The sequence below is a fragment of the Nipponia nippon genome, unplaced genomic scaffold (genome assembly GCF_047370975.1).
Source record: "Nipponia nippon isolate SJK-2023a ecotype South Korea unplaced genomic scaffold, ASM4737097v1 scaffold_1, whole genome shotgun sequence".
Taxonomy (NCBI): domain Eukaryota; kingdom Metazoa; phylum Chordata; class Aves; order Pelecaniformes; family Threskiornithidae; genus Nipponia; species Nipponia nippon.
Genome location: NW_028262290.1, coordinates 5,231,999 through 5,259,695, shown reverse-complemented (window position 1 = coordinate 5,259,695; position 27,697 = coordinate 5,231,999). Strand labels below are relative to the sequence as shown.

General features: G+C 38.3%; 1 protein-coding gene across 5 annotated transcripts in view; it reads right to left on the bottom strand.

Moving 5' to 3' along the window:
• The window catches only part of TRAPPC9 (trafficking protein particle complex subunit 9), a 523,335-nt gene that overhangs the window by 256,936 nt on the left and 238,702 nt on the right, over positions 1–27,697 (bottom strand). For all 5 annotated transcript variants that reach the window (XM_087743404.1, XM_087743675.1, XM_087743764.1 and 2 more), the window contains 2 exons: positions 12,842–12,995; positions 2,913–3,003 (listed from right to left, as the gene is read on the bottom strand). In XM_087743404.1, coding sequence (XP_087599530.1) covers positions 2,913–3,003; positions 12,842–12,995 — 245 coding nt within the window. The remainder of the gene's footprint in view (positions 1–2,912; positions 3,004–12,841; positions 12,996–27,697) is intronic.

Here is a 27,697-nt window from a genome sequence, read left to right as displayed (position 1 = left end):
TCAAAACCATGTTAAATATTCATTCATGTTTCAATGTGAGCACTTATAATAAAGTAAACCCTTCAATGTAACCATCAATATAGCAAAAGCCGTGAATAATCATAGAATCGATTTTATTGCATAACACTAAGGCAAAATTTTCAGCCAATATATGCAAAGATTATATTACAATGATGGCTCTTATGAAAGGGTTCGCATTAAAACACAAGTTATTCTTAATATACAGAAAAGCAAAACTAAAAGCAAAGCAACGCTGTGAGTACAGTGTTATAATTAAAAGGAAAAAAAAACAAAAAAAATCTGACACTATCATATTACAGTATTTTTAAAGTAACTTCTTATCAATGACATCAAAATATTGGACCAGGCAGGACGAGAAAAGAAAATCTGTAGACTGTTGCCTTATTAATTTTATATATTGAGTGTAGTTCTCTTTTAGTAGAAATGTTAACGGTCAAAGAATTTTTAAGATAGCTTGCATAAGTATATCTCATTATTGGTACTCAGTATAGACCACTACCACTAAAGGAGTTGATTCTTACAAGATAGTTAAGGTCAATCACTTCAAAATATCGAGAAAAAAACACAGGGAAAATGGAACTTGCATCACATCTTAGATGGTTTGAAACACGTAACACTTTACCATGCTTGTAACTGTTGAATAGGAAATTCTGGCACCAAAAGACAATTTAAACTCCGAAAGACAATGTCACATTGTCTAAATACGTGTGTACACACGCGCACGCATACACGCACTCTTGATTGTCCAGACATTCCAACAACTCCTTATTACTCCCACCTACCAAATGGAAAAAAAGAATCTTTTAATTCCTCCTCCACCCCACACGTTAATAAAACCAAAATTAGCCTGTATTGCCATGGTACACTTTCTGGAGGGACTGCAGTAGCTTTCCTCATGATGCCTCCAGGTAGGGCTACCTGGCTACAACATTGTGAAACCAACTAGCAAAGATTTAACTGCTGAATATTTGAAGTTATGGTTAATTAAAAGAAAATAAAAATTTCTCCACTGTTTTTAATTTTCATTTTTTGCTTTTGTTTTCAAGTAAAATCAGGCATTTAATCAAAGTGTCATTTTCAGTGATCTCCACAGTGAGCTACAGCTTCTACATGGACATATTCTTGTGTTATACAAAATAGATAATATATGCAATAGTAATTTCAGATTGAGAAAATATTAGACATAAAAATAGACTTCTGCAAAAACCACTACTTTCTGCCACCAGAACTTTCAAAAAGGACATATCGTATATAAGCTGTGGCAAACCAAGCATTTGAGATCCCACAGGATCTCCCTTTCCCTGCTTTATTTAATGCAGAAAATTCACATGTAGGCCATAATCAGCCAAGAGATTGTGCTTCAAAAGATTTTGCGGATATGAGGCAGAGAATTTCACAGAGATTTGTCTGGTGTTCATACATTCTGAAAACTAAAGTAACCGGGATTCTTTGAATTAAGCAACAACCTGAGAAATTACCAACTCCACAGGCAATGAGATTTTATGGCAAATCAGTGCTACATTCAAGTTTTCCAACTAGTGCCATCAAAGTACCTGTGAATATCACCATTTAGGCAGGAATACCAGATACAATCCTACCACTCTAAAAGCCTCTTTTACCAAGAAAATAGTGCAATTAGGCATGAAAATAAAATTAAAAGAAGAAAACCAAGAAAATATGAAAAGATTACGGTTTTCATCCTTAAGGCAATCTCCCATGCAAAAGTGGCAAGGGAAAATTTCCGAATACAGAGCCCATGTTACAAACATTTTGAAGGCCAACGGCGCTCCGCAGAACTAAGATGACTCTCAGGTGACCTGCCTGAGCTCACAACATGCATCTGACACAAACCACTCGTTTTACTGATGAGGACAAGGGCAATCATAGCCAAAGCCACTCATACAAGCAAGTGCTACCAAATCCTTGAATCCTCTGAAGAGCAGAGGCCAGATAAGCATGATTTCAGAGACAGATGATTATGGTTAAAGTTTGACATGTTTACAAGAAACAACTTTAAACCATTACCAGTTTTAATCTTCTCATCTATAAACAACGTACTTCCAAGTTTTAACACACGGGTTGAGGATGGTCCACATGCTTGAAAAAAACCCACCCATTTGAAAGAGTACGCAAATACTAGAGGTGGGGGTCATTTTAGTTTTAATAGTTAACACAGACAATAGTGATGGATCATTGTTCCTTAAAATTGGTCCTCTCTAGGTCATCAAATTAATTAAAATAAGGAGTACAGAGTTAAATTTGCTTTAAAAGTGAAAGCTTTGAAAACAATTTTCTGATGAACTGGGGACTTTTTCTGAAACTTGTAACTGACACACAAGTGTTGGGGATAAAACATCCCACGTTTCAAAGCCTCTGAACAAGCCTTGCTAAGAACCTCAGACAGAAGTCATATTATTACGACTCTTCAAAATTAAATTAATTCCATATTTCATTGTTGGAACACCATTCTAAACGCAAAATTAAGAGAAATTGTTCTTCCTTACTACACAGAGTAACAACTTTTTCTGTGCTTAAAAAGTTAGCAACGCAAATGTCTAGATCATGATAAGAAATATTCCACTGTCAGGCAAAGGGAAAAATAAGTAACAGCCACCTCTCATACAACACAACTAGGACTGCAAATTGCAAGAAAAAGTGCATACTCAGGTCTCATATTTACTATCACTGAACAGCGATACTTAAAATAAAAGATATCAATTTTACATTTATCTTCAGCTAAGTAAAATATCTAAAGGAAAATAAAATTTCTAGCAAATTCTTCTGTATCATAGATTATCAGTAAATGAAAACATTATCATTCTCATGCTGCTAAAAATTACAGGCCAGTATATCCTCTAAAAAGATCATCAATAGACTTTGACATTACTCACCCCACTGGAGAGGAGCCAACTGTAGATGCTCCAGGACCAGTTGATTAAGAACACCTTCCACACTTGCTTCCCCTTCACGCTTCAAGGAAGGGTAAATTGGAATTAAGGAAAATGCTTCAGAGAGAAAAAGAGCATGTAATACATACAACTTTTATTATTGCAAATCAAAACTGCAAGCTAGAGAGTCATTAAAGGTTAATGTTACATATTTGGTTTATTAACCCATGAATTGGCTAACAATAATAATTAGAGCAGTTGATATCTTCAGAATATAAAAATTTAATTCCACCGAGGAGTGTTAAATATGAAGATGCAAAGGTAAAATGTACCTGAACCACAGTAAAACACAAGGGGAAAAAAGTCTAGAAGCTGTAAAAATGCAGAACCTGTAACTACGTGGTGCAGGATCAGAAGTCAAAATGACAAATTAAGAGCAATCTGAAAACAAAAAGGATAAAATTTAATAAGGCAATACAAAACAGAACAAATGTGGGCTAGGATGGCTTTGAATACCGGCTCGGTGTCAGTTCTGGGGAGGTACAGGGATGTCAGAGAATGCAGTGACAGTGTCGTTAGCGAGGGCAAACATCATACCGGCATCGCACAGGCACATAACCTGCAAGCTTCCCTTTCTACTCACTCCTGTAGGAGCTTAGTAACAAGCTCAGACCGAAAAGAGAAAAAATTAGGAAATGTTCTTACTCTAAGGACAGTGAAGCACTGAAATAAACTGTTGGGAAAACCAGAATCTCTATTTTTAAAGGGCTACAAAACAGGTTATACAAGTGCTAATGTATAAGCTTAGGCAACATCCAATGTAACACAAAGATAATATTTCCCATTTAAACAAATTAATAACAATTTCATGTGTGATGCCTCAACCAAGATAACATGTATCTGTAACAGGAAGAGCACTGGATTTCTTTTTTCTAATTCCTTGACTTCAGAAAGGCACTGAGTACAAAGGGCTTTGAAGCACATGCAAATGTCAGCACCGTTTTGTGTTTGGCCAAAGCTGCATTCACGGGCTTTGGTACGATTTTGTACCACAAGAAGCCCCTGTCGTGGCTAGGTTGGCAGGAACAAGTGGAGGTGGAGCAAGCACGGCTCCTTCATGGAGCCTTCTATCGTCTTTATAGCTCGGCTCAGGCTTTCCCACAACAGGAGCATCACACAGAAACAAAATTCAAGAGAGAGGCAGGACCCTCTCTGACACTTGAATAAACTCCTTTTCCAACTTTGAAATCTTCAAGTGAAACAACCATAGGTGAGTGGTGTCCCACAATAATTAAGGGCTAAGCTCCTAGCAAGACTGATCAAGGTTTCAACCGACGACTCCGAAAGTACTGGAACCATCTTCCTCTAAAAATAGATGAAAAAAATAGAAGAATATATTAGCTTTTATAAACAGCTCCTAAATGGGATCAGTCCTTTTTCTGCAAAACTCTGGAAAGAGAGGCACATCATCTGACTGATAAAGTATGTTCTCATCTGTGTCATGGAAAAGAAAATTAACAAGTTCTGCAGATAACTAATTTCTACCACAGGACACAATTTTACAGGCTCCAGGAGGTTTAAAAGAAAAGTCTTGAAATCTCAGATTAAAATGAGATCTAACAATTAGTGATTGAGACTCAAGAGCTCAAGGAGATGATAGTTAATACATTGCATAGCATTCTCGCAATTTTATTTTTTTTAACTAATTCTCATTATACCCTGGAAAATGTCTTAAATAGCTTTTTTTTTTTTTTTTTTCCCCTGAAAGGACTACAAATGAAGAATTCACAAACCCCAAAGAGTCTGAAAGCCATAAACGCCATTAAAGAAAAGCACCTATTTGGAAAACTGAAGGCAGCGAATACCACCTTAGAAAAACATTGCTGCTGAAAAATAAGACCCAGAACACCAGCACAACAGAATAATTTCCATAAACCAAACTATAGGATAGAGAACACATAATTTGGATTACTTCACAGATATGGCAGATAAATAATTCTGCTATCACATTTTTAATGTAAGGAATATAAGTGAGAGAAAACACTAATAAAAAGGCAGTATTTAAAAGAAGTTTTAAAACAGAGTGGATGCCATTAACTGTAATGTTAAACTAACGTAACTGTAATTTACTTACAACTGGCTCACAGTGGTGTCTGCAATATTACAAATTTTCACTGCTTAAAGCTCCATGGAAAGCTTAATGTCTCAGATACCATTATAAAATGACTATAAAATAGGTGATTCTCCAAACTTAACATTGGTAAATGCTATCAAAGCAGATCCATGTATTCATCAGGAAAACTCATTTTGCAGTTTCAGATTCAACACAACTACAAATTATTTCTGAAGCCAACTGCTTCTTAGATTGGGTGCAAAACATATGCATAGCTATACCTCAACTAATAAAAAATGACACACCTACGCCTCTTAAATCCTGTGTCCAGTTTTGGTTCCCCAGTTCAAGACATTGAAATACAGGACAAAGTTCCCTGGAGGGTTACCAAGATGATTAGCGAGCTGGAGCACATAACATATAAAAAGAAGTTGAGAGAACAGAGTTTGTTTGGTCTGGAGAAGAGAAGAAAGCCTGAGGAGACATTTTATTGCTGTCTATTATAGTGGGAGGGTATAGAGAAGATGGAGGCAGACTTTTGGAGGAGCATAGTAATACAAAGAGGGGCAATGGATACAAGTTGCCGGGCAGGGTGTTACACCAGACCCGAACAGGTTCCTTCCAACCTAAATTATTCTACAAGCAATGTAACCTCGCTGTCTTGAGATCACTCCGCCGGCAGACCTGGCAGTGCCAGTGCCATTCAGTGCAGCATTCAGGCTGCCCCGCAGGTATGGCAAAATAGGCATTTACATTATGTTTGAGTCTAAGTCGCACAACCCGATTCAGCAAACACGCTTTCTCTTGACAGCAAATCCCAGAAGTACGTAGTTTAACCGGTAACTGAAATCTTGCCCTCAGAGTATCTAGTCCAGCTTAAGCTCTGCTGCCAAGCAGACTCAAAGACAAAAATCACTGAAGCTGCCAGAGAAGCCCAGTATAGTTGGTACAGTCTAACCATTCCTAATGGGCACAAATAGCACTGAATTTCGTATCATTGACCTTTGTGTCTTGACTGTATATCACGCAATTATATAAAATTGCTCATTACAGTGCAAATACAAACTCAACATTGTAGCCAACTCATCACCTTGGAGATGAAAAGCAACCAAAATATGCAGTAATAAAATGTCAGAGCAAAAAGAGAGAAAAGCTTAACTCAAGAGTTTGCCTATTTTCTAAGACAAGCCTTTAGCAGTCAATGAAAGCAAAGGGGTTGGAACAGGGGGTGCCAATATACCCTTTCACACTTAGCTCAAAGTGGAACCTGAGAAATGACAAAAGTGTAAGGTCCAGGATTTAAAATTCATTGACAAAAATTGCACAGATGAACGGAAGTACAGACTGCCAAAGTTTGACCTTGCAGAATCTATCTACTTAACTACACCTCCAAGCATTTTGCTGAAATCTCACTGTGATTACAAACCTGCTCTTCCAGAGGAGTCAGGTTCTTAAATGCCGTTGTTGACCCAGGCCTCAGTTCCAGCAGTCAAATCTCTGTTATTAACAACACATGCATCAGCCAGGACTGAAACAGTTGACTTGCAGTTTCCAGTGCAACCATTCACATTTGGCAGTTCAAGACATTTTCATTTACTCAATCGAATGAGTTTCAGTGGGGGCCTCGGAGCCAATGAACACACAACTACCAGATGCTGTTTAAAAAAAATAAAAGCCAATACCTAATTTTTCACAGCAGACAGCTTTATTTCACGTTCCTTTAGCAACAGATTTTATATGATATAAACTGCTTCATACCAAAAACCTGAATGACAGTCAAATGAACTACTTATTTCCCCAAGGAAAACTTTGGTCTTTTATACTATCTTAATTGTGTAATGTGTAGCTGGGTACCTACAATTATAACACAGCATGTTATCTAAAACCTACTGCTTAAAAAGACAACAGACTTTAAAAAATGGTTTTTATCTTAAAGTTACTCATGTTTTTTCTCTTTGCAGTGTTCCACATCTTGCATCCTTCTAAAAAGATTTATTTTCAATAACATATTCCTCAGTTCCTTTGCAAATAAATACAGGTGGAAGCATGCACACAATCATAAACAAATTAGCAAATGTTCATAAATAAAAATTATACTAATGAAAAACAAATTTAAATGATTAATGATCACAGTTTACTTATAGCAGTCGCCTTAGTCATATTTTAAGCTTTCCTCTTGATTATCATTGTGGTACTTTATTATTAAAACTAATTACCTGCAGTTATTGAGGTTCTTAAATAATAGTTACTTTCGCAAACAATCGCTGATGCTAAGAAGCTGCATGGAAATGTAAAGCTCCATCCATCTAAAGTATTTCTAAGGAAACCTTTACCGATGTACAAAAGTTGCACAACATGCAATATTCTCATAACTGAAGATTCATAATTATGATCAAGAGGAAGTCATCAAAAGCTGAATAGAAAAACAGAAAACTAAATTTCAATAACAGTTATCAGTGGTTTGCTGTCAAGCCCAGACAGCATATCAAATGACTCAAGGTTCCGTCCGGTACATAATAATTTCAAAATTCTGATTGGCTACTTAGATGATGAAATACAAAAACATTCATAAAATTTATGTATTTGGAAAAAATGTCAGTGTTCGCAAACCTAATAAATGAGTGGAACTTATGAAGATGACTTAGATGAAATTCAATGAAGAAAAGTTCCAAGTATCACCCTGGAAGGAATCAACAAATCTATAAATGGAAGTTGGGAATAATTATTCAGTCAGTTATGCTGGACCACATGCAAAAAAAATCAATCGGACATGGGACACTTGCAAAAGAAACCAAGAACAGTTCTCAGAGCAAGCACCATATCTGAAACATGGAAGGTATAGCTTTTATTTTATGAGAAAGCTCACCTGAAGTATTGCTTCCAGCTATGGATCCCACGTATTGAGAAAAATATAGCTATACTGCAGAGCAACATCAGCAATATGACCGAAAGGAAATGTGCTTTGAAAAAATGTTGGCAATTAGGTTTAAATATAGAAAAGAAAAAATTGAGGAAGGGGCACACAGAATACATTTTCAAAATGTAAGAAAACATTGCAAATAGGACAGGCTTCATATAAATCACAGAAATTAATGCTGAAGTAAGAAAAAAATGTCTAACTATTAGAAAAGTTAAAAATGGAACATGATATTTAAGGTGACACTGGAAGTCTCATTTTTTAAAGGCTGTTAGGGCCCAGTTTAGAATATTTTCAAGAAAATGACTCCAAAATGTTATAGTCTCATTTCACTGAAACAGCAATTCTTTCACAGTACGTTAGAAAACTTCTCTGGCTGCAATCAAACCTGGGGAGAGCAGGAGACGGGGAGGAAAAGGAGTTTAGTTTTCAACATTCATTCTCTGACCCAGGCCACTGCGTGGCTGCACAAATCACAGAATAATTTATATTGAAAGGCAATTTCGGAGTCGGTGTCCAACCCTGTGCTCAAAGCATGGAAAATATTGGAATTGCATCAGGTTATTCAAGGCCTTGACCAGAATTTTTCAGCATCTTCAAAGACATCAGTTTTACAGCACTTTCGGACAACCTGTTCCACTATTTGAGCATCCTCATTGCGAAAAGGATTTTTCCTAGTACCTAATCAGAATTTACCTGGCTGCAACTTGCTACAGTGACCTTGTGATATGCCTTGCTTGAAGAGTTAGATTTACCTTATTGACTCCTGCAACTCTCGGGCTTTGAGAAGGTTGCCCCTGGAGGTCCATCAGCTCTCCTGGACCCTTGTGCTCCTGAGAGCAGCCTCCTGAGCAATCCCACCTAACAGTTCCCCAAACCCTCCTCTCCTGAAGTCCAGAGTCATTATCCTGCTACTTGCCTTCCTCACTTTCCTTGGAATATTAAACTCCACCATCTCGGGGCGACCGTAGTCAAGGCTGCCATCAAACTTCACCCCTCTAACTGGATCTTCATTATTTTCAAGTAGCAGATCCCACACAGCACATGCCAAATCAAGCCACCCAGCACTTGTACACAAAAAGCGTCCTTAAAGTACTCCAGAAATCTCCTGACCTGCCATTAGAAGACTTCTTCCAGTTGTTAAAGGAAGCGTCCATCCAGCTTTGCTTCCTGATTGGGTGGTCTGTAACTAATGCACACTGCATCACCCTGTTGGACTCCTCTGTTCTTGATCCAAAAGCTTTCAACTGGCTCATCACTCATCTAACAATTCCCTGTGCACATCGTCATCTCTGCCCAGCCTTCCTAAATAACCCACGCCCACCTGTCAGTGCACCCTGCTCACGCAAACTACCAACTATATCGCTGAAATCCCGATGACATCAGAGCTCTGCAACTGCGCGCTGACCTCTAATTCCTCCTCCACGTGCTTTTGCAAGTTCAGGTGTAAGCATCTGACATGGGCTCTCGATCACACTTCAGGGTAGATTTGGAGATCCTAACCCATCGCTTTCTCCTGCCCATGCTTCCCCCTTCTGGCACTGCTCTACAGGCTTTGGGGTCCATCCTGCAAGGTACCAAGTTTAAAGCTAGACTCACTAGACTAGCAAGTCTGCTGGGAAAGATGCTCTTACCTCACTTCATCAGGAGGGTGACAAGAGCCACCCAGAGCTAGAGGACAGAGAAAGACTGTTCATTAAGAAGCAGCAAAAGTTATGACAAGCTAAAAAAGTAGATGTAAAACTGAAGCAGAACTAACTTCTTGATGCTATCCCCAGCCAAACAGTTCTGTGCTTCCTACGAAAAATCCCTTCTGCCATCTGAACTTTGATAAATCTTTGCTTATTCTTCTAAAAATGAGGATCACCTGTATGTGACCAAATTCTCTGAAATAATTCTGAACATATTTGAATTTCTGAAGTCAAAATGTAGATGGCACAAATCAATGGAATACTCTGAGGAGTAATAAACTATGGTGGGTCTAACACAGAGCATGTAAAGACCACAAAGAGAAGTTTAACCTGCCCTTTGTCTTCCACATGGGTAACATGACGTTTCTTAACTCAAGATTTTGAAGAAGCCAGGTACAAAGTATCAGTAAAAAGATGAAAATCTTAGAGCACTCAGCAACAGACACAGCACTCTAGAAACTTCAAAGGACACTTAGTACAGATGCCTTGATCCATGAATCAGAATGCGTAGAAGTCCCTGAAGAAAATAAAAAGAGAAGCATAATTTGAAAATTTTAGCCACCTTAATGCTATATATGCTCCGTCTGTTCAAATCCTGTGTTAAAACAAACGCCAGTTGTTAAGCTGATACCAGATGCCATCTAACAGATGCTAAAAAACAAGACAGCATGTTCTTAATTTAAATGATCTCAGTACACCTATAATCTCAAAGATACACTAAATTACATTACTCCAGAATGTTTCTTAGTTGAAATGGCATGGCAGTAAGCTTTCTCATAAGGAGGTCTATTTTCCTAATAATTTTCGTTCTATCAAAAATGTACAAAGGTTGAATTGAATAATATGCTGTGTTGTCTTTACCCCCTCCCTTCAGGCCTCCAAAAGTATATGAAAATCAATCAAGTTTCACAATACTTTCACAAATGGAGCACAGAAAATCTTGTCACTTGGAACCCTGAATATTTCAATGGATAAAGCCATGGAAAATGGACTTCCCATAGTGGAAAATACTTCTGGTGCTCCTCAAGACATACAGATACAACCTGAAATCCTCATCCTTTGTGAACTATATTTGGCCCTCACAGGAGTTTCATAGAACTAACTTTTCACTGCAGTCAATGTAATCCACACCATTAAAACCTGAAACCTTTGTTTATGTGATGGTTTCATATGGTATCAACCAATACAGTGAGAACTCAAGGAACTGCAAACTAAATAATATAGCCCTTCCCTTGTAAACAGTAAGGTTACTTATATCAAAATTGTCTGAACTTGTTCTCTAAAATACACATTCCTCTTCTCGTGTCTACACTTAGCAGAGAAAGGGTAGCTGGAGAGCTCAAAGTAGTTCAAAGACAGTAGACACCAAAGAGATCACTTGGTCTTACCATTCAAGACTTTTGCAAAAATGCCTTCTCTAGTAAGAAATACAAGCAACTATATCCCTTTGTATTTTTGCAAATACCTTTTATCTCTTGGCTGCATTTAGGCTGGCTTCTGAAGGAAAACAAGCCTTATGCAGTTAAGTCATGCATCCATTTCTCCGTGTGTCTGTCCATCAGTATGTCTAAAATAAAATCTGCTGGCCAGGGTCAAATTACTCTGGTGGGAGGACAGAGGTCTCAGAAGTGAATTTTCTCAAACTTAGCAGAAATGAGAGGAGAAATTTTTTTTACTGGTTCCCATCTAAATGCTGCTGCACAAAATAAAAGGATGAGAAAGACTGACTCCAGTTGGGACATGAAATTTGGAAAACAATGTACACGTTTCTTCAAGAATTTTTAAGCACACATGCAATTTGTTGCCTTTCGTTAGAATAGGTTTAGGTCTAGGAACAGAGAGAACATTCATAACGAATCTTCAAAACACAGAAACTAATGCTTGCACTGAATTTAACACACAGAATTCATGCATTGTTCTATTGGTTTTCTAAGGTACTGACTGACGTGTCAGCCATGATAGTGCTGGTATCAAAATTAGGTTTAAATACAGAACACAGAATGGATGTAAACAGTGTCGCTCAGCAACAGCAATGAATGAGGATGTATTTTTACACCCTGACAAAATTATTACAACTATGCATTCGATTCCAGTGCAAGAATTCAACTATGCTATCAAAGCATATTTATATCTTTCCATAACACAGAAATTGTCTAAGTGAGTTCTGGTTAAATATTGACGTTTCTGCAGAAACGGAACTCTTTCTGAAATGCTGCTTAGGGAGCCTGGATGGAAGCAGGCACTAGGAATCTCATTTATGTCTCAAGTCTTGCCTGTGACAAATCCTGTGCAGCTGATTTAATAATTAGTAATGAAAAATCATTTCAGATCACTAGATAAAAGTACAATTAAAAGTACAAAACAATAAACCACGATTTGATTGCCACTCTTCTCTCCTTTCCTGCCACCCACTATCACGCGAATTTGAGGATGATCTGAGTGAAAAATATAAATCTCCTGGAAGATGCTGAGTATCAACACATGGCTTGGGGGGTGCTGGCTGCACAGAATGTTTCCCTGATGAAAAAGTGTATTTTTTTTACAAGTCAAGCACAAGATTTTTTATGGAAATCATGAAATTTACAGCAACACCATTCGTTTATTTTAACTCTAAACTGAATGTAATTTCTTATTAATAATCACAGGGCAATATTTTACTGCATTTAGAACGATTAGGGGAATTTTATGTTTAGAATAAGACATCATGCAAGTCCTTTCTAAGCCTTAAAAAGGCTACCCAAGATTAGATATATTACTAAACCTGTAGAGTGGACTTGGAAATAAATTATTCTAATATGTTCTGATTTGCTCAAATGTAATTAAATATATGAAAACTCGCTAAATACAGCTTCATGTATTTCTTCATGATTCAGTTACTCGGTGTGGGGGAGAAAAGAAAAATTTCACCCTATAAAACTACTATTCATCAATCCTAACTATACTTCCTCAGTTCCCTACAAGTTGGGAAAAACACACAGGGTTTGTGGCAGGCTCAATGACTCAGAAAAAGCCATTATAGTAAGACCCAAGCATCGTCTAAATAATATACAGCACAATTAACCTTAAACAGTCTATAATTATGATAAGCTTCATAGTTCTAATTACTTTTCTTTTCAGTAACACTGCTATAAAGTGAGCTGAATTATAAAATAAAATGTGTCATAGGGCATCTATTTATATATTTTTAAAGCAAGTCTTTATGAAAGGATATAATTTTCCAGCAAATATCCAGCTTGCTGTTAATCTCCAGGCCTTTTGCTTGTTGCCTTTCTTCTTCCAGCTGCTTTGCATTCGCAAACTGTGTCCCATCGGTAGGGGATTCTGGGAAGCTCTCGAAATTGAACTTGTCAACTTGGATAGCCATACTGTAGCAAAGGGAACAGAAAGAGAAAAAAACCCAGGATTTTTACAATAACAATTTTACAGATATTACTTCTGCAGAAAATGCAGACCACTGTGAAACCAAGCACTACAACATTAGTCTATTTGTCTCAGTGGCATCTAGTCTGTATACTAATGATATACGAGCCATATGATTTATGCTACTGAAAACAGAAATCTAAGCCTGTTGAAGATGGTAAGATTTTTTTACAAATCACGAATCAACATCTTGAAGCCTTTGTGAGTGCTACACAAGACACCTGTTTTGCAGTTGCAACTAGTTGACCTTATTGTGGTTCTGCAAAAGTTCATCTGCCTTCACTCTTACTATGTAAAAACTCCTAGTGTGCTTAAGACTTGCTGAAAAAAAGCAACAAGCCTGGGCCAAACGCTGATGAACACACTATTTAAAGTAGTTTATTAATCCCAGCCTATACACAAGTGAAGCAAAATATTATAAACAGAAGTGTCTCCTGAAGTGAACAGTAACACACTTAGGAAGCCACGTGCACTGCATTGGTTTTACAAGCCAACTTCCTAAATTTTCCTCTAAAAATTTCCTTACAAAACTCAGGAAGGAAAGACAAAATAACCACAGTACCAGGGCCTAAATGTGGCCCTTGTCTTTTCTTTAAGAAGATACTTCCATCTTGCTTAATGTATCTTCATGAATTACAGGCAATATTAATTTCGATATCATAGTATAATTCATTGGTAGCAAATGGTTAAATAATTGCTTTATTAAATGTACGGTAAGGCATAAAAGCAAATTAAATTAAATATATTATGCTATAATGCATGCTAAATACTTATATGTTAAACTAGAATCACTAATCTAATATAAAAGGGAATTTAGACCAGCTCACATCACATGAAATGTGGTTAAAGCAGATCTAATATACTGTGCTGCCAAAACAGCTTTAATTTCCTGAATTGCCTGGAATAGGAAAATAATTAGGGAAGAATTAAAATATATTGCTCTTGAGATGACTTTGCACTTAAGGAAAACAGAAGACCAAGCAACAGCTTTGAAAACCATTCGTGATGAAATGCAACTACACTCTAAGAAGGGGTATGGGAAGGGCATTTCACAGAAACACAGGATTACTATTATTGCTTTATCTATTTCTACATATAAAGAGGGAAACATATTCTATAAATGCTGCCAAAAGGAAAACACTAGTAACAAAAGTCAACAAGAAAGGGCTTTGAAATCCCCCCAGACCAGAAGATGTTTTCTATAATTAGCATTAATTTAAGAGAATCTTGACCCTAAAAGAAACTGGGAGAAAATACACGGTAATTACAATAACAAGGAATCATCTAGAGCTTATGAAGTTTACTGTGGAAAGATGAATTCAAATAGGCTCATCATGCTTCACCCTGAGCAAAAACTGACATCTCAGGAGAAGCTGTTAATGGTCCAAGACTACCTTCATCATTAAAAAGTACAAATACAGCACTGAGACAAAGGTGGCACAATTACCGTTTCTGTAAGCTACCTCTTCTGCAGACCGCAAATTTGCTGATCTTCACGTTTAAAAATCAAAAAAGGCAGAGGAATGAATCTATTCCTCTCTGAGGGGTGTTTTTGTTTTGGCTATTTTTTCTACAGCAAGAGATCATTAAGAGTTCTTCATTTGCATGCAAAGACGATCAAGTGCTGGGCATGTAAAAAAGCTAACATGAGCTAAAAGAGTGTATCACAGTAACTGCCGGAATCAAGCCAGAAATAAAGAATGTAATGGAAAACACCCAGATACAACCTGTAGAGTGGATTTAAAAAAAAATATCAGGTCTGAAACTATGACTAACAACATCAATTCTTACTGGCACTGAAGTATGATTCGATTCTGCAAATGCCGGTTGAGTTTCCAGGATTTTGCATGGGCAATGCACGTGGAAGACAGAGACGCAACTGGAACATTCCGAAATCATTTTTGCCTTTGTTTCCGAGATTACTTCATCACTCTGTGCTACATAAGCAGATGCAAACCCAGTACTTGATTTCTATTATATACATAGTACTGCTTAAATTCTCACATAAATACTCATAGTTACCTATAGTCATATTTCGACCATAAATTATCTTAGTTCCAAACAGTCAAACATTTAGAATCCATCTCCCAACGGACCTGGAAAACAGCTCTCATCTAATTATTGTGCCACACTTCTCTAAGTGAATGATGTATTAGAAGAACATTCCTGCCTAACATTATTTAATATTTAATTGAGGGCATTCAGATTGCATTCTTCTGTTAATGGATCATTACTGGCAAGATGATAATTTTTTTTCTGGAAATTAAATACGCATGTACGCACTTTTTTCCCCAACAGTCTAAAATAAATCCACACCAGCTTAAGGACTACAGCCTAGATTACTCTTAACAACAGTTTATTGTACAGCTCTGTTTGAAATAACTTTTATTAAGCTCTAAGGTATGGAAAACTTTAGTAAATAGGGCTCCTAGTACTCAGAACCTCTACTAATTTTTCAAATTTTTTAACCATGTTTTTATTTATACTCTGTACACTGTATTTAGCACAGTGACACCTCATGTCACATGAGAAGATACAAAACCACCCCCAACAACATACTTGCCAGCTAGAAAGTGAAGATGTCTGAGTAAAAGAGAACTATGCAGAGAAAAATATCACACCAAACACTATTACGAATACAGCTGTAGGCAGAATATATGGAAGCAACAAACAGAGATAAAATAAAAGTTTTCAAGACTATAGTTACACTCAAAGTAAAGCATGACAAAATTAAATCCTAGCTCTTCTTCTTAAACATATATGCCTTTTATCATCAGTATTCTGCTTCCTCTTGTGATAAAAATATTCGTATCAAGTTTTGTCTCTGCATTTTTTATCAATAATGTTGCTTCAGTTTTTATTCCTCAGTCTATGGAATGTGAGGCAAGCTGGAAGGCTTTACACAAAAATGAAAATAAAAAATAAATACTGTAACCTAAATCAGTCACTCATCCTTAAAAATTTACCCCTACACAAACACAGCTTCGTCGCTTCACTTTTAATATGATCATTTCTCCCATCTCAAAAGATGCATTTCACCAGTGAGGTATTAACGAACGGACAAACAATTCCCAAAGCCAGTTGACTGAAGGAGAGAATGGATAAGCTGGACATTGGGTTACAATCACCGACTGAAAAAAGGGGTTTTCAATTTTTAAGTGATCTGTAGAGATCACACGGGCTTTATCCTAAAAGAAGCAGAAGGCAACCTCTTGAACATCGCCCAACTTTGTCACGCCGCTGTGCATCAAAATAATGAAAATGAAACGTATTTTAGCTGCAAAAGTCTTTCTCCACTTCCGTCTACGCTTACTTTACAACCTATGTTTCTTGTCAAGAGTTCTCTGCACTTCTTTTCTCCCAAAATTTGTCCTTGTTTGTTGCGATATACAAAAATCTATAGAATCTATATAGAAAGAAGTAAAAAAAGACAATTCAGATTGAAACAGGCATTCAATTTATTGCAAACAGCTAGAATAACAATGGCTCACGTTGTGCAAGGGTAACTGTATTACACAGTACCTTGCCCTTCACAGTAATGACATATCAGGGAAAACATAAGAGATCTTAAAACTCAGAAGTTTAAACATATGCTTGCTCCAGGAAAAGGGACCAGAATTTCATTTTAACCTTCTTTGCCTCGTGGGGAGCTATCCAAATTTCCTGCAAGAAGCGTTTTCAATAAATCATGAGATATTTGTATAAAAACACTGCATTATGTAAAAATATTAAATAGCCAATCCTGCAAATGCAAAACAGGTTTTATTTCTCTCTGGCTAACCTTGCCTGTGCAGGAGGAGGGATAAAGTAACAACAGTTTTCATGAATAATGAAACAATCCTGTTTTGAAACTACTGGGTTTTGTCATGAAACGAGCCCAAGCCGTTGTGACAGCTACTCAGACAACCAAGCATCGTTACAGGGATGCAAATTATTCATATACAAATTAAGTGAATGAAGAGGAAAAGGTCAGCTCATTGGCAATGCTGATGATAAGTCTGCACGGTATCATCTCACGTCACCTGTCAGGATGACTTACAGGGAAAAAAATGACAAACCTTCTGATGGTGCCGCAGACATTTCAATGACAGTTATCTAAAGTCCCATTAAAGTAACAGTACAGAATTATTAAAGACACCAGATAGTTCATTTCACCACTTCTCATAAAATGAGCTTTAACTTGACTGGAAATAGTACGCTGTCCTGACAACAAAACGCACAACAGAAAGGACTTTGTATCAAGAAAAAAAAAACCCTTCCTGGAAATGGCATCATGACTACTGCCGAGCCCGCGCCTTGCGCATCCCTCTTTACTAAAGCAGTGCCAGTTAAAATTAAGCAACACCAACAGTTTCACAGAAGTGGCAAGTAGCAGATAAAATTAATAGGGGAAAAATGCAGTAAGGGCGTATCGCCTGCAGCGCTGTAAACTCCTGCCTCCTGCTCTGGGCCCCTGCTGCTGGCAGGAGAGCGGGCAGGTCCCAGGCATACCCTCTCCCCCAGTGATGCATCTCGGCTCTTTTTATGTCCCCATCTCTTATAAGAGGATGAATCTATAAAATGAAATTAAATATGTCACACTCTCCAAATAAAACAGGGTTAAAAGCAGGCATGGTATTAAAAGAATAGCAGCAATCTGGTTAACATAACTAGATTTCATCTTTCATTAAGTAAATAAAATACTGCTGCTTAGGCTGGAAGAACAAAATCTAGAGATAGTCCTTATTCAATTACCTTTAGGAAGAAACAATATAACAGGAACTCAAAAACTCTTCCTCATAGCTAACTACCTATTTAAATACTATAATTCCACAGATGAGTTTGCCAGCTGGTTCCATAATGAAGCTGAAAGGAGGCAGTCGGAGACTTTATTCAATATTACGCTTCCTGTTCCTCCTCCTTTCTTATATAGACAGTAGGGACACAGAGCCAGGCCACGTTACTACTCCTTATGCGAAATGCTTATGTATAGGAGTAGTCCCTGTACAGTCAACGACTTTAAATGTCAGGAAAAGCTAGAAGTGAGGATGAAACTCTTGTTCTCACTTTCACGAGGAAAAAAAAATGCATAAAGACAAGGCCACTTTAAAAAAAGAAACTTCACCTGATTCTTCCGTCGTGCAATTGCAGTAATAACATTTTTGTAACATCATGTTTCAGGTACACATAATTCTACCCTAAATACAAGTTCTGCAACTTATATAAAAAATGGTAGAGTAGTGACAGCCTAGTATATAATAATTTATAGGCAAAGTCAGACCTCAAGAATCAAATCTCTTGTGAGATGAATACATACGTATCACTCGATGAAAATGAGAAAGTCAAGTCACCCAACTAACATATACCTTGTGTTTACTTCTAATTATTTGACTGCTTTAGAAGTGCAATCTATGTTTCATTCACTACAATAAAACACAACTGTAAAAATAAGTAGCTCAAGCGACCCGTAAGTAATGATCTCTCCTCCTGGCCTCAAACTGACTTCATAAAGAAAAAGGATTGCTTTAATATCTGAACTATGCAGAGCAAAAGATGAATTTTTCCATTAATCTCAAAAAGGTCAATTAAATTTAAAAAAATGCATTTAGAACTTAATTATTTATTTAAAATAATTGAAGAGGAGATAAAAGTCAAAGTAGAGTGCTGAAGTCTGTAAAATTCAACATCTTCTAGTTCTCTGATCCAGATTTCAGACGATAAAAAGTTAAACTAGGAAAGAATAGTTCCACTGTATATAATGTAATACTTGAAAATGGAACAGTGTTAAGAGATAGTTAGCTACATAAATCTGCTGTTTAAATGAGATTATACTATGCATGCTGAGAATCTGCCTTTTTAATTCCTAACTCCAAATCTGAAAACCATAAACTGGAAATGAAGAACAACTAACATCTTTTTCCACTTGCCCATTTAAATAATTTGGACTTCTGTGGCAATCACCATGCAGCAAAACTGTTAGCTACTTGATGTAGTAGCAAATTTAAAATAATAATAATAATAATAATAATAATAATAATAATAATAATAATAATCATGGTAATAGCCTACTCCATAAATACACCAATTTCTATAGGGGGCATAAGAGACTAATAATCAATAGTTATTCACTCCATTAGGAAATCTAGAAAAGCGTAAGCATGATAATACTTGAAGACTGAGTTTAATATCCTCCCTTTATTTATCACAACTGAACTACAAATGGATTGTCATCCCATCATTATCCAAAATAATGCCATACTGTACCTCCTACCTCTCCCTCAGTGGAATATTATTAATCAGAGAAATACATTTCAAAAGGCATATGTCCATATTCAGTTGCTCATTTGTATAATTCAGTATTGCCTTTATATGGCAGAAAGTTCAAAAGAACACATATGTAAATAAAAACTTGGAATTTTGTGCCAGATATAACAAACAAGACCAAAAAACCTCATTCTACAGTCACGCCTAGTTATCATTCCAGCTCTCTCAATCTTCCCAGGAAAAGATTGAGAAGTTTGCCCACCCCAAGAAGTAAAGAGAAAAATACAGTGGAATAAGGCAAGCATCTCCATTATGTTCAGAGCTCCAACCCTTATCTTCCTTCTGAGCCTGCAGACACCTAACATTAAGGAACATGGGATAAAAACGTCAAGTGCCTCTGCTTTTGGCACCCCAAAGAAACCAGAAACACTGGCAAGGAGCACTGCGATCAGGAATCACCACCAGATCACTTCACCGCCTGGTCTCTGTCCTGCCCCAGCACTGGTGGTTGTGGCTGGTCCACAGCGGTATGGTACAAGCAGAGCGGCGCTGGGTCTGTGTAGGACCTGCGTAGGACACCAAGACATGCAGAGGGGTCTCACAGCCTCCTGCACGTGATAAACCTGGAGCATCAACTCACTTTCTCTTCAGCGGAAAAGCTTAAAAATCCCCAACAAATCACGCAATGGATGCTCCTCTTTTAAAGGAATATGACCAAACCATGTTGCATACGCCTAAAAGGTCATCTTCAAAGATACTGAGATCCTAGTCAAGACCAAACTCAGAGTGCTTGAAACTAAACAGAGTGCTCGAAACACCAGAACAGCCTATACAACTGAGAAATCATTCATACCTGAAGCAGTCCCTCTCAGTGATTACACCGGAGGAAATGAAATGATACAGGGCTTTACGTAGAAGATTTTCGTAAAGGAAGTGATTCAAACGTTTTTGGGTAAAATGATAGGACGCAGGAATGCTCATTGTACACGCTTCACCATGGACTATCACTTCAAGATACAATTAGACTTTACATTAATAGCGAATTATTAATTCACGTTGTACTTCCTTGTCGTCTTCTCTATATACAAAGATAACATTTGCCCTTTTTCCCAGAGTGCTGCAGTAAAAGTTCACTGAGAAGATTTACTGCGATAACCAAATTCTTTTCCAAGTCATTGTTTTCCCAAACAATTTCCCTTCCTAGATGTGTAACTTCTATACCTCTATCACATGTGTGACCTTCACATTTTCAAGGATTTCTTAAAAAAACTGTTGGTAGTGCTCCTTGGTTAGTTCCGTGAAGAGCCTTGTATCCAAGTTAGCCCAGTCCACAGACTATAAAATGTTTGTTTTGCCACAGCCTTATTGATTCTTTTGGTATATAAAGGAGTTATAGAGATTTTATTACAGATTCTCAAGTCCCAGAAGGGAGTTTTGTGAGTGACTGTATTGGGTTTGTGTGGCAAGGCTTTGGTAGCCGGGGGGCTACAGGGGTGGCTTCTGTAAGGAGCTGCTAGAAGCTTCCCCCATGTCCAACAGAGCCAATGCCAGTCGGCTCCAAGATGGACCCGCTGCTGGCCAAGGCCGAGCCCATCAGCGACGGTGGTAGCACCTCCGTGATAACATATTTAAGAAGGGGAAAAAGAAACTGCTGCGCAACCGTAGCCAGAGACAGGAGTGAGAATATGTGAGAGGAACAACTCTGCAGACACCAAGGTCGGTGCAGAAGGAGGGGGAGGTCTTGTTTCAGGCGCCGGAGCAGAGATTCCCCTGCAGCCCCTGGGGAAGACCATGGTGAGGCAGGCTGTCCCCCTGCAGCCCATGGAGGACCCCACACCAGAGCAGGGGGCTGCCCAAAGGAGGCTGTGAACCCATGGGAAGTCCACATTGGAGCAGGCTCCTGGCAGGACCTGTGGAGCTGTGGAGAGAGAAGCCTAGGCTGGAGCAGGTTTGCTGGCAGGACTGGTGACCCCACGGGGGACCCACGCTGGAGCAGCCTGTTCCTGAAGGACTGCACCCCATGGAAGGGACCCACGCTGGAGCAGCCTGTTCCTGAAGGACTGCACCCCATGGAAGGGACCCACGCTGGAGCAGTTCATGAAGAACTGCAGCCCATGGGAAGGACCCACATTGGAGAAGTTCATGGAGGACTGACTGTCTCCCGTGGGAGGGACCCCAGGCTGGAGCAGGGGCAGAGTGTGGGGAGTCCTCCCCTGAGGAGGAAGGAGCGGCAGAGACAGCGTGTGATGAGCTGACCGCGACCCCCGTTCCCCGTCCCACTGCGTCACTTGGGGGGAGTAAGTAAAGAAATCAGGAGTGAAGTTGAGCCTGGGCAGAAGGGAGAGGCAGGGGGAAGGTGTTTTAAGATTTAGTTTTTGTTTTCTCATTATCCTACTCTGATTTCATTGGTAATAAATTAAACTAATTTCCCTGAGTCAAGTCTGTTTTCCCATGACGGTGATTGATGAATGATCTCTCCCTGCCCTTATCTCGACCCACGAGCCTTTCGTTATATTTTCTCTCCCCTGTCCAGCTGAGGAGGGGAGTGAGAGAGTGGCTTTGGTGGGCACCTGGCCTCCAGCCAAGGTCAACCCACCACAGTGACACCATACTTAAACTAGCCTGTGAAAGAATAAAGTTGGAGGACAATCAGGACATAATCAGTTTAAGAAACCAAAGCACCAGTACAACAGTGAACATCTCCCACTGTAGTAACATGGTCCATGAGTTTTGACCTACAGAGCTTGTTTTGTAACTACTGCCAGGAATAATGTTCACAAACATGAGTGGAGCACAAGAAGCTTTAATCATGTTCCATAAATCTTAGCTCCCAGTGAGTAAGCTTCACCTGAGGAGGTGTACAGGTTTCATAGCAGTCAACTTACGAGGAGCAGCTGAGGGAGCTGGGGTTGTTTAGCCTGGAGAAGAGGAGGCTGAGGGGAGACCTTATTGCTCTCTACAACTCCCTGAAAGGAGGTTGTAGCGAGGTGGGGGTCGGTCTCTTCTCCCTAGTAACAAGTGATGGGACAAGAGGAAACGGCCTCAAGCTGCGCCAGGGGAAGTTTAGGTTGGATATCAGGAAAAAATTCTTCACCGAAAGGGCTGTCAGACCCTGGCACAGGCTTCCCAGGGAAGCGGTTGAGTCCCCATCCCTGGAGATATTTAAAAGCCGTGTAGATGTGGCGCTTGAGGGCATGGTTTAGTGGTGGGCTTGGCAGTGCTGGGTTAACGGTTGGACTCGATGATCTTAAGGATCTTTTCCAACCTTAACGGTTCTATGATTCTATGATAACTGCTCAGCAATATTAATTGAAATTATACACATCTCACACACACAGAAAATTTTTACCTAAACAATATTTTCTAATAAAACGCTGTATGCACGAGAAGTTTATTTAATGCTTCCTCCACCATTAACACCTAAACGTGTGTTTAGAAGCATGCTCAGAAACAAGCTATTTTCAGAAAACACTCTCTCCCACTGAGCAGTGCAACAGCCTGAAAGACCACATTGGTCTTACCAATTCTCGTCAGCAGTTACATCCTTAAGGACTGCTAACGTGCTAGCCTGTAAGCACTCCCCCTCCGCCCAGGAAATAATGGTTAACAAACCCAGGCGTTGCTTCTCTTCCTAATTACACTCAGGCTTTAGCAGCCCTGGATCCAACTTCAGCAATGTGCAGAGTTGGGATTGTCTTTACTTGTATCTCATCATGTTCATATTGATTTACCTTTGCACATGTAGCCCCACATATTGCTGTGTTGTATTACTTGTCTGCTTTGCCCGATTAGTATAACAGAAAATGAGCACAGCTCTGAAATATCGTGTTATTTTAGCCAAAACTCAACTGCTGGAACTTCCCATTTGGAAATGGCCATATCTTATCAAATATCTGCCCTGCCAGTTGCCCTCTTATTCAATGAGCCATGAGCTTGAGCTCCCATGGGAAAGGGCAGTGAAACCGAGTGGCCACCAGCCTCAGACCTGAACACTACAGCTAGAAATTCAGCATTTATCTAATTATTAAAATGGAAAAATACTCATTTTGGAGCAGTTGCCTGCCATATTAACCTACCTTAGTCAATTAGGGTGGTATAGACCACACATTATGTACGGGCAATCGATTGCGTGGCCCTGTTTGCGTGCCTGCCTAATGTCCAGGCAGCGACACAACCATCTTCAAAGAACTAAAGCAAATTAAAAAAAAACCCAAAAAAACATTAAAATCAAACTAGATCAAAGGGCTTTTTACTCTTCTTTCCTATGGTTCAGAAATAGTTTGAACATAGTCATTTGAATTTCAGAAAGGAAAATTTCACATTGCAAAGTCATGCTTGGGAAGCTTTCGCAGAATATGCAGCTAGTGTAAAGGAACTCAGAGGTAAAACCAGGATTTTTGGTGCCACTAATAAAACCACATTTCTTACGATTTTCATATACACAAATTTCTTATATGAGAATGGATTTCATCACTACATTTGGAGGAAGTGGAGGGAAGGGGGATTATAAATACTACAAGTTATGAGCAGTCAGCTAACGGTGTCCGAGATAAAGACGCTTTGGTTTTGACAGACTTCCAGAGCGCCCTTTGTTATCATGGCAAGCACACAGCCCCCAGCTGAGGAACAATTTAAAACAAAATCCCCAAAATATGACCTTTCAATTAAAAGTTCACCCTGAAGGTATCATTCTAAGTATGCTACCAAACTTTTTCAAAATTTTCATGATTTTTAAGAGAAAGTCTTCTTCTTGAAATGAGGAATACCCTAACAGGATTAAGGAGTGCAGTAATTTTTTATTTAAGTATTTCACTCACGTCTACTTCAAATAATGCTTTAAAAATGTCTAGCTTTAAAAATATAGTTTTTAATCTTTTCAGTGCTTCATAAAATGAGAAACAGTTATTTCAAGTAAGAAATTAACTTGATATTATTGAGAAGCTTTAGTAGTGTTTCAAAATACATAAATTTTGAAGGTGGGTTTTTCTTCAGCATTTCTTTTTAACCTAGAAATTTACAAAGTCTTTTCATTCATCTAAATCTAAATTTTATGGACTAAGAAAAAATTTTAATCAAAATTGTGTGAATCTCTGTTTCTTTGTAGTATTCTATTTCTGCAAGACAATTTTTTCCTTTAAAAAAATGCAACCTCGAGGTAAAATTCAAAGGCACCAAAACAGAGAACAATGATTTGAGATCTCTTTTATGAAAATTACATATGCTTTCCACTCATTGAAAATTACACATACCTTCCACTCATTGGCTAGATTTTGCTGACTATAATAAAAACATACGTAGGCATATCTAGATTTAGGCATCCATTTCAAACTGAATCCCAGTTTAGGAATCAGTCTTATTCTCCACCTTTAGTGGGGGGGAAATCAATATATTTTCACTTCCAGCTTATGAGAGATCTGAAATTCACTTGTATATCAACCACCAACATTTTTTTTAGGACCATCCTGTCCCACCTGGTTCCCAGTTCCTGCAAAGAAGCCAAAACCCCCAAACACACACATAGAGGGGCACACATATTCAAACACATACACAGTGTTAGGCCAATTTGACAGTTTACAAAAGAAAAAAAAAATTCTTTCCCATCTACAAAGAACAATTTAACATAGCAAATCCCGGAGTCTGATTAACCCAAATGATAGCCTAGTACTACCAGACAAATTGTACCCCAGAGTTGTGTAGTAGTTTTATAAACCTTCCCATCCACAGCTGGGAAGCCTCCATGCTTCTGATTTGCTAATTTTCTCCGAGTTATTCAATTATAGTGGCATAAATGGATTATAGGGTTAATATTAAAACTGGAAGCATATATTATTAAAATTGGGTTTATATATCCTATACTAAGCAAATAATACTGTAAATATACTAAGGAAAGATTACACAATCCGCTTTGTTCTGAAGCTAAGGTTTTATACAAAAGATTTCCCTTTTTATTGCTTACTATTCTCCATTTCCCTTCTTCCATACAACTGAAAAAGAGATGCCATCAAGCAGTAAATCGAGGAATAAAGCTGCAGAGATTTTTTTTACTCCCATTTATTCCCATTGAGCCTCCCTCAGGGATATACAAATTGGAAATTGTTAAATTATCATCTAATAGGCAGCAACAACGTAGGCGAGACCAATTAAGTAAAAAGCAGAAAGTTCTATTACACATGTAATTAAATGAAATTCTTTGACTAGACTACATTAGAATCATTTCCCAAAAAGGACAAAACTTGACTTTAATCAGCACATGACACGTTGTGTGACATGCCACTAAAACAGTACATTAAGAGTTTTGATATTACTAAAAAGAGCAGTTTTCTTAATTGTAAATCAAGTTACCTCCAGGTGGTAGGAAATGGGCTGAATAGCAGCATTCCTTCCTAAATGTACAAGACTCTAATGACACATAATTGAGTACAAAGTCATAAAAGAGTAGTTTTCTTTTTTTTTTTTTAGCTGTAATATCCTTCAAATAGGTACCTACACACATTTTTTGGACTGTTCTCTTACAGAAATCCATAAAATATCGCAGACCGCAGGAAATCACTAAATCACATCACCACTTTAATTGCCAGCTGTAATGTGAGTGACAATAAGAAGGGATAATTTTGGCTTGTAATCATGAACTTCATCAACAAGAATAATGCAGTGGGGGGAAAAAAAAAAAGTAGTGCAAACAATTCTCATTTACAAGCTTTTGGGCTCTTCGCCTCTCGGCATTCTCAGCTTTGAGGCACGCTATTGCTCGTTGGAGGCACCAGCTCAGCAGTGCCGGAGCCCTGTCATCGTGCCACTGCACGGGCACTTTGGTCCAGCCCTGGCAGCTACTTGAGGAGCTGGAACGCAGGCCGGGATGAAAACACGCACCAAAAGGCAGATATGAGGGACTCTCCTGGGCTCTGGAAGCCAGAGCAGGAGGAGAAGCAACGCTTACCTCTCTCCATGGCGCTTTTTTACACTTGTCCTTTCTGAAAATTGTCTAAGCCAGTCAAAAAGTAAGGCATCTTCACCCCATTTTGTGAACAATACAATAGGATTTAGTTAAACCAATAATTGTTTATCAAACTGATAATCAGAATATCAGATATGGATTAACAGCTCTAAACACAAATTGCATTTTGGAACTAAATTAATTCTGTAATTGTTCTGCAAATGAGGGGGGCAAACAGTTTCACAAACCTGGGACAACCGGTAGACCCTAAGCCAAACCAGTACTTTCCTTCATGTAATTCCCAATAACTCACTTTTTATCTATCCCTTTTCACGTTATATTTCTTTAGACAATACCATTTCAATAGCAAATCTGTGACCTTTTGTCTTGAGAAAGTTCCTGTCCTATTGGAATACATTTGCCAAGCAGGCTTAGAGACCCTGGTTAAATCATTATCATTATTTCATTATTGGAAATATCACTTTATTGTTTCTTTCATACGTATACACAAACTAAAATGGAAGACTTGGAAATAAAATAAAGGAATTTGCTTTCTCAATTGAACAGTATGGAAATGCAGAAAATGAAAAAGCCACATCGTTTAAATTGCATTAGGGAAAAAAATAGCCAGTTTATATCAAAAGAACAAACAGCTTACTTTTAAAAATGCTCATTTTTTTAAAATGTTAATTATTTGTGTAAATCAGTTCTTGTGCCCAAGAGATCAAAAATAAGTGAATTTGTGTAGTTGATAGCGGCACTGAGAATAGCAAAAAGCAATATGAAAGACAAAAACCAGGGCTTGTTTTGGTGAGTGTGTTTTCAGGACAAGTAGTACAGACATAACCAACTGCCTAATGTCACTGCCTGCTTGGAAATATCATTGTACAGGAGTCCAGCCTGCACAGCCTCTCCGATAATGCCAGATAAAAGACAAGCAGCTCTCCTTCAAATTACAGATGGCCTGCTCTTGCCAGGAAAGGAGACCTAATATCAAACTACAAGAGAGAACATAGAACAGCCTGGGAAACAAACAATAAGGAGTACTGACGTAAGAATATTCCTCATCTAGACTGAAATTCCACAATTAAAGCCTGTGTATACGTACTTATTACCCATCGCCACTATTTTATCAGCGCTCGCTAATCACTCCGTAACTCACTGTTGTGGTTTAACCCCAGCCAGCAACTAACCACCACCCAGCCGCTCGCTCACTCCCCCCCAGCAGGATGGGGGGAAGAGAACTGGAAGGGTAAAAGTGAGAAAACTCGTGGGTTAAGAACAGTTTAATAATTGAAATAAAATGAAATAAAATAATAATAATTGTAATGAAAAGGAAAATAACAAAGAGAGAGAAATAAAACTCAAGAAAGACAAGTGATGCAACTGAAAACAATTGCCCGCCACTAACAGACTGGTGCCCAGCCAGTCCCTAAGCAGCGGTCCCCCAGCCAACCTCCCCCCTAGTTT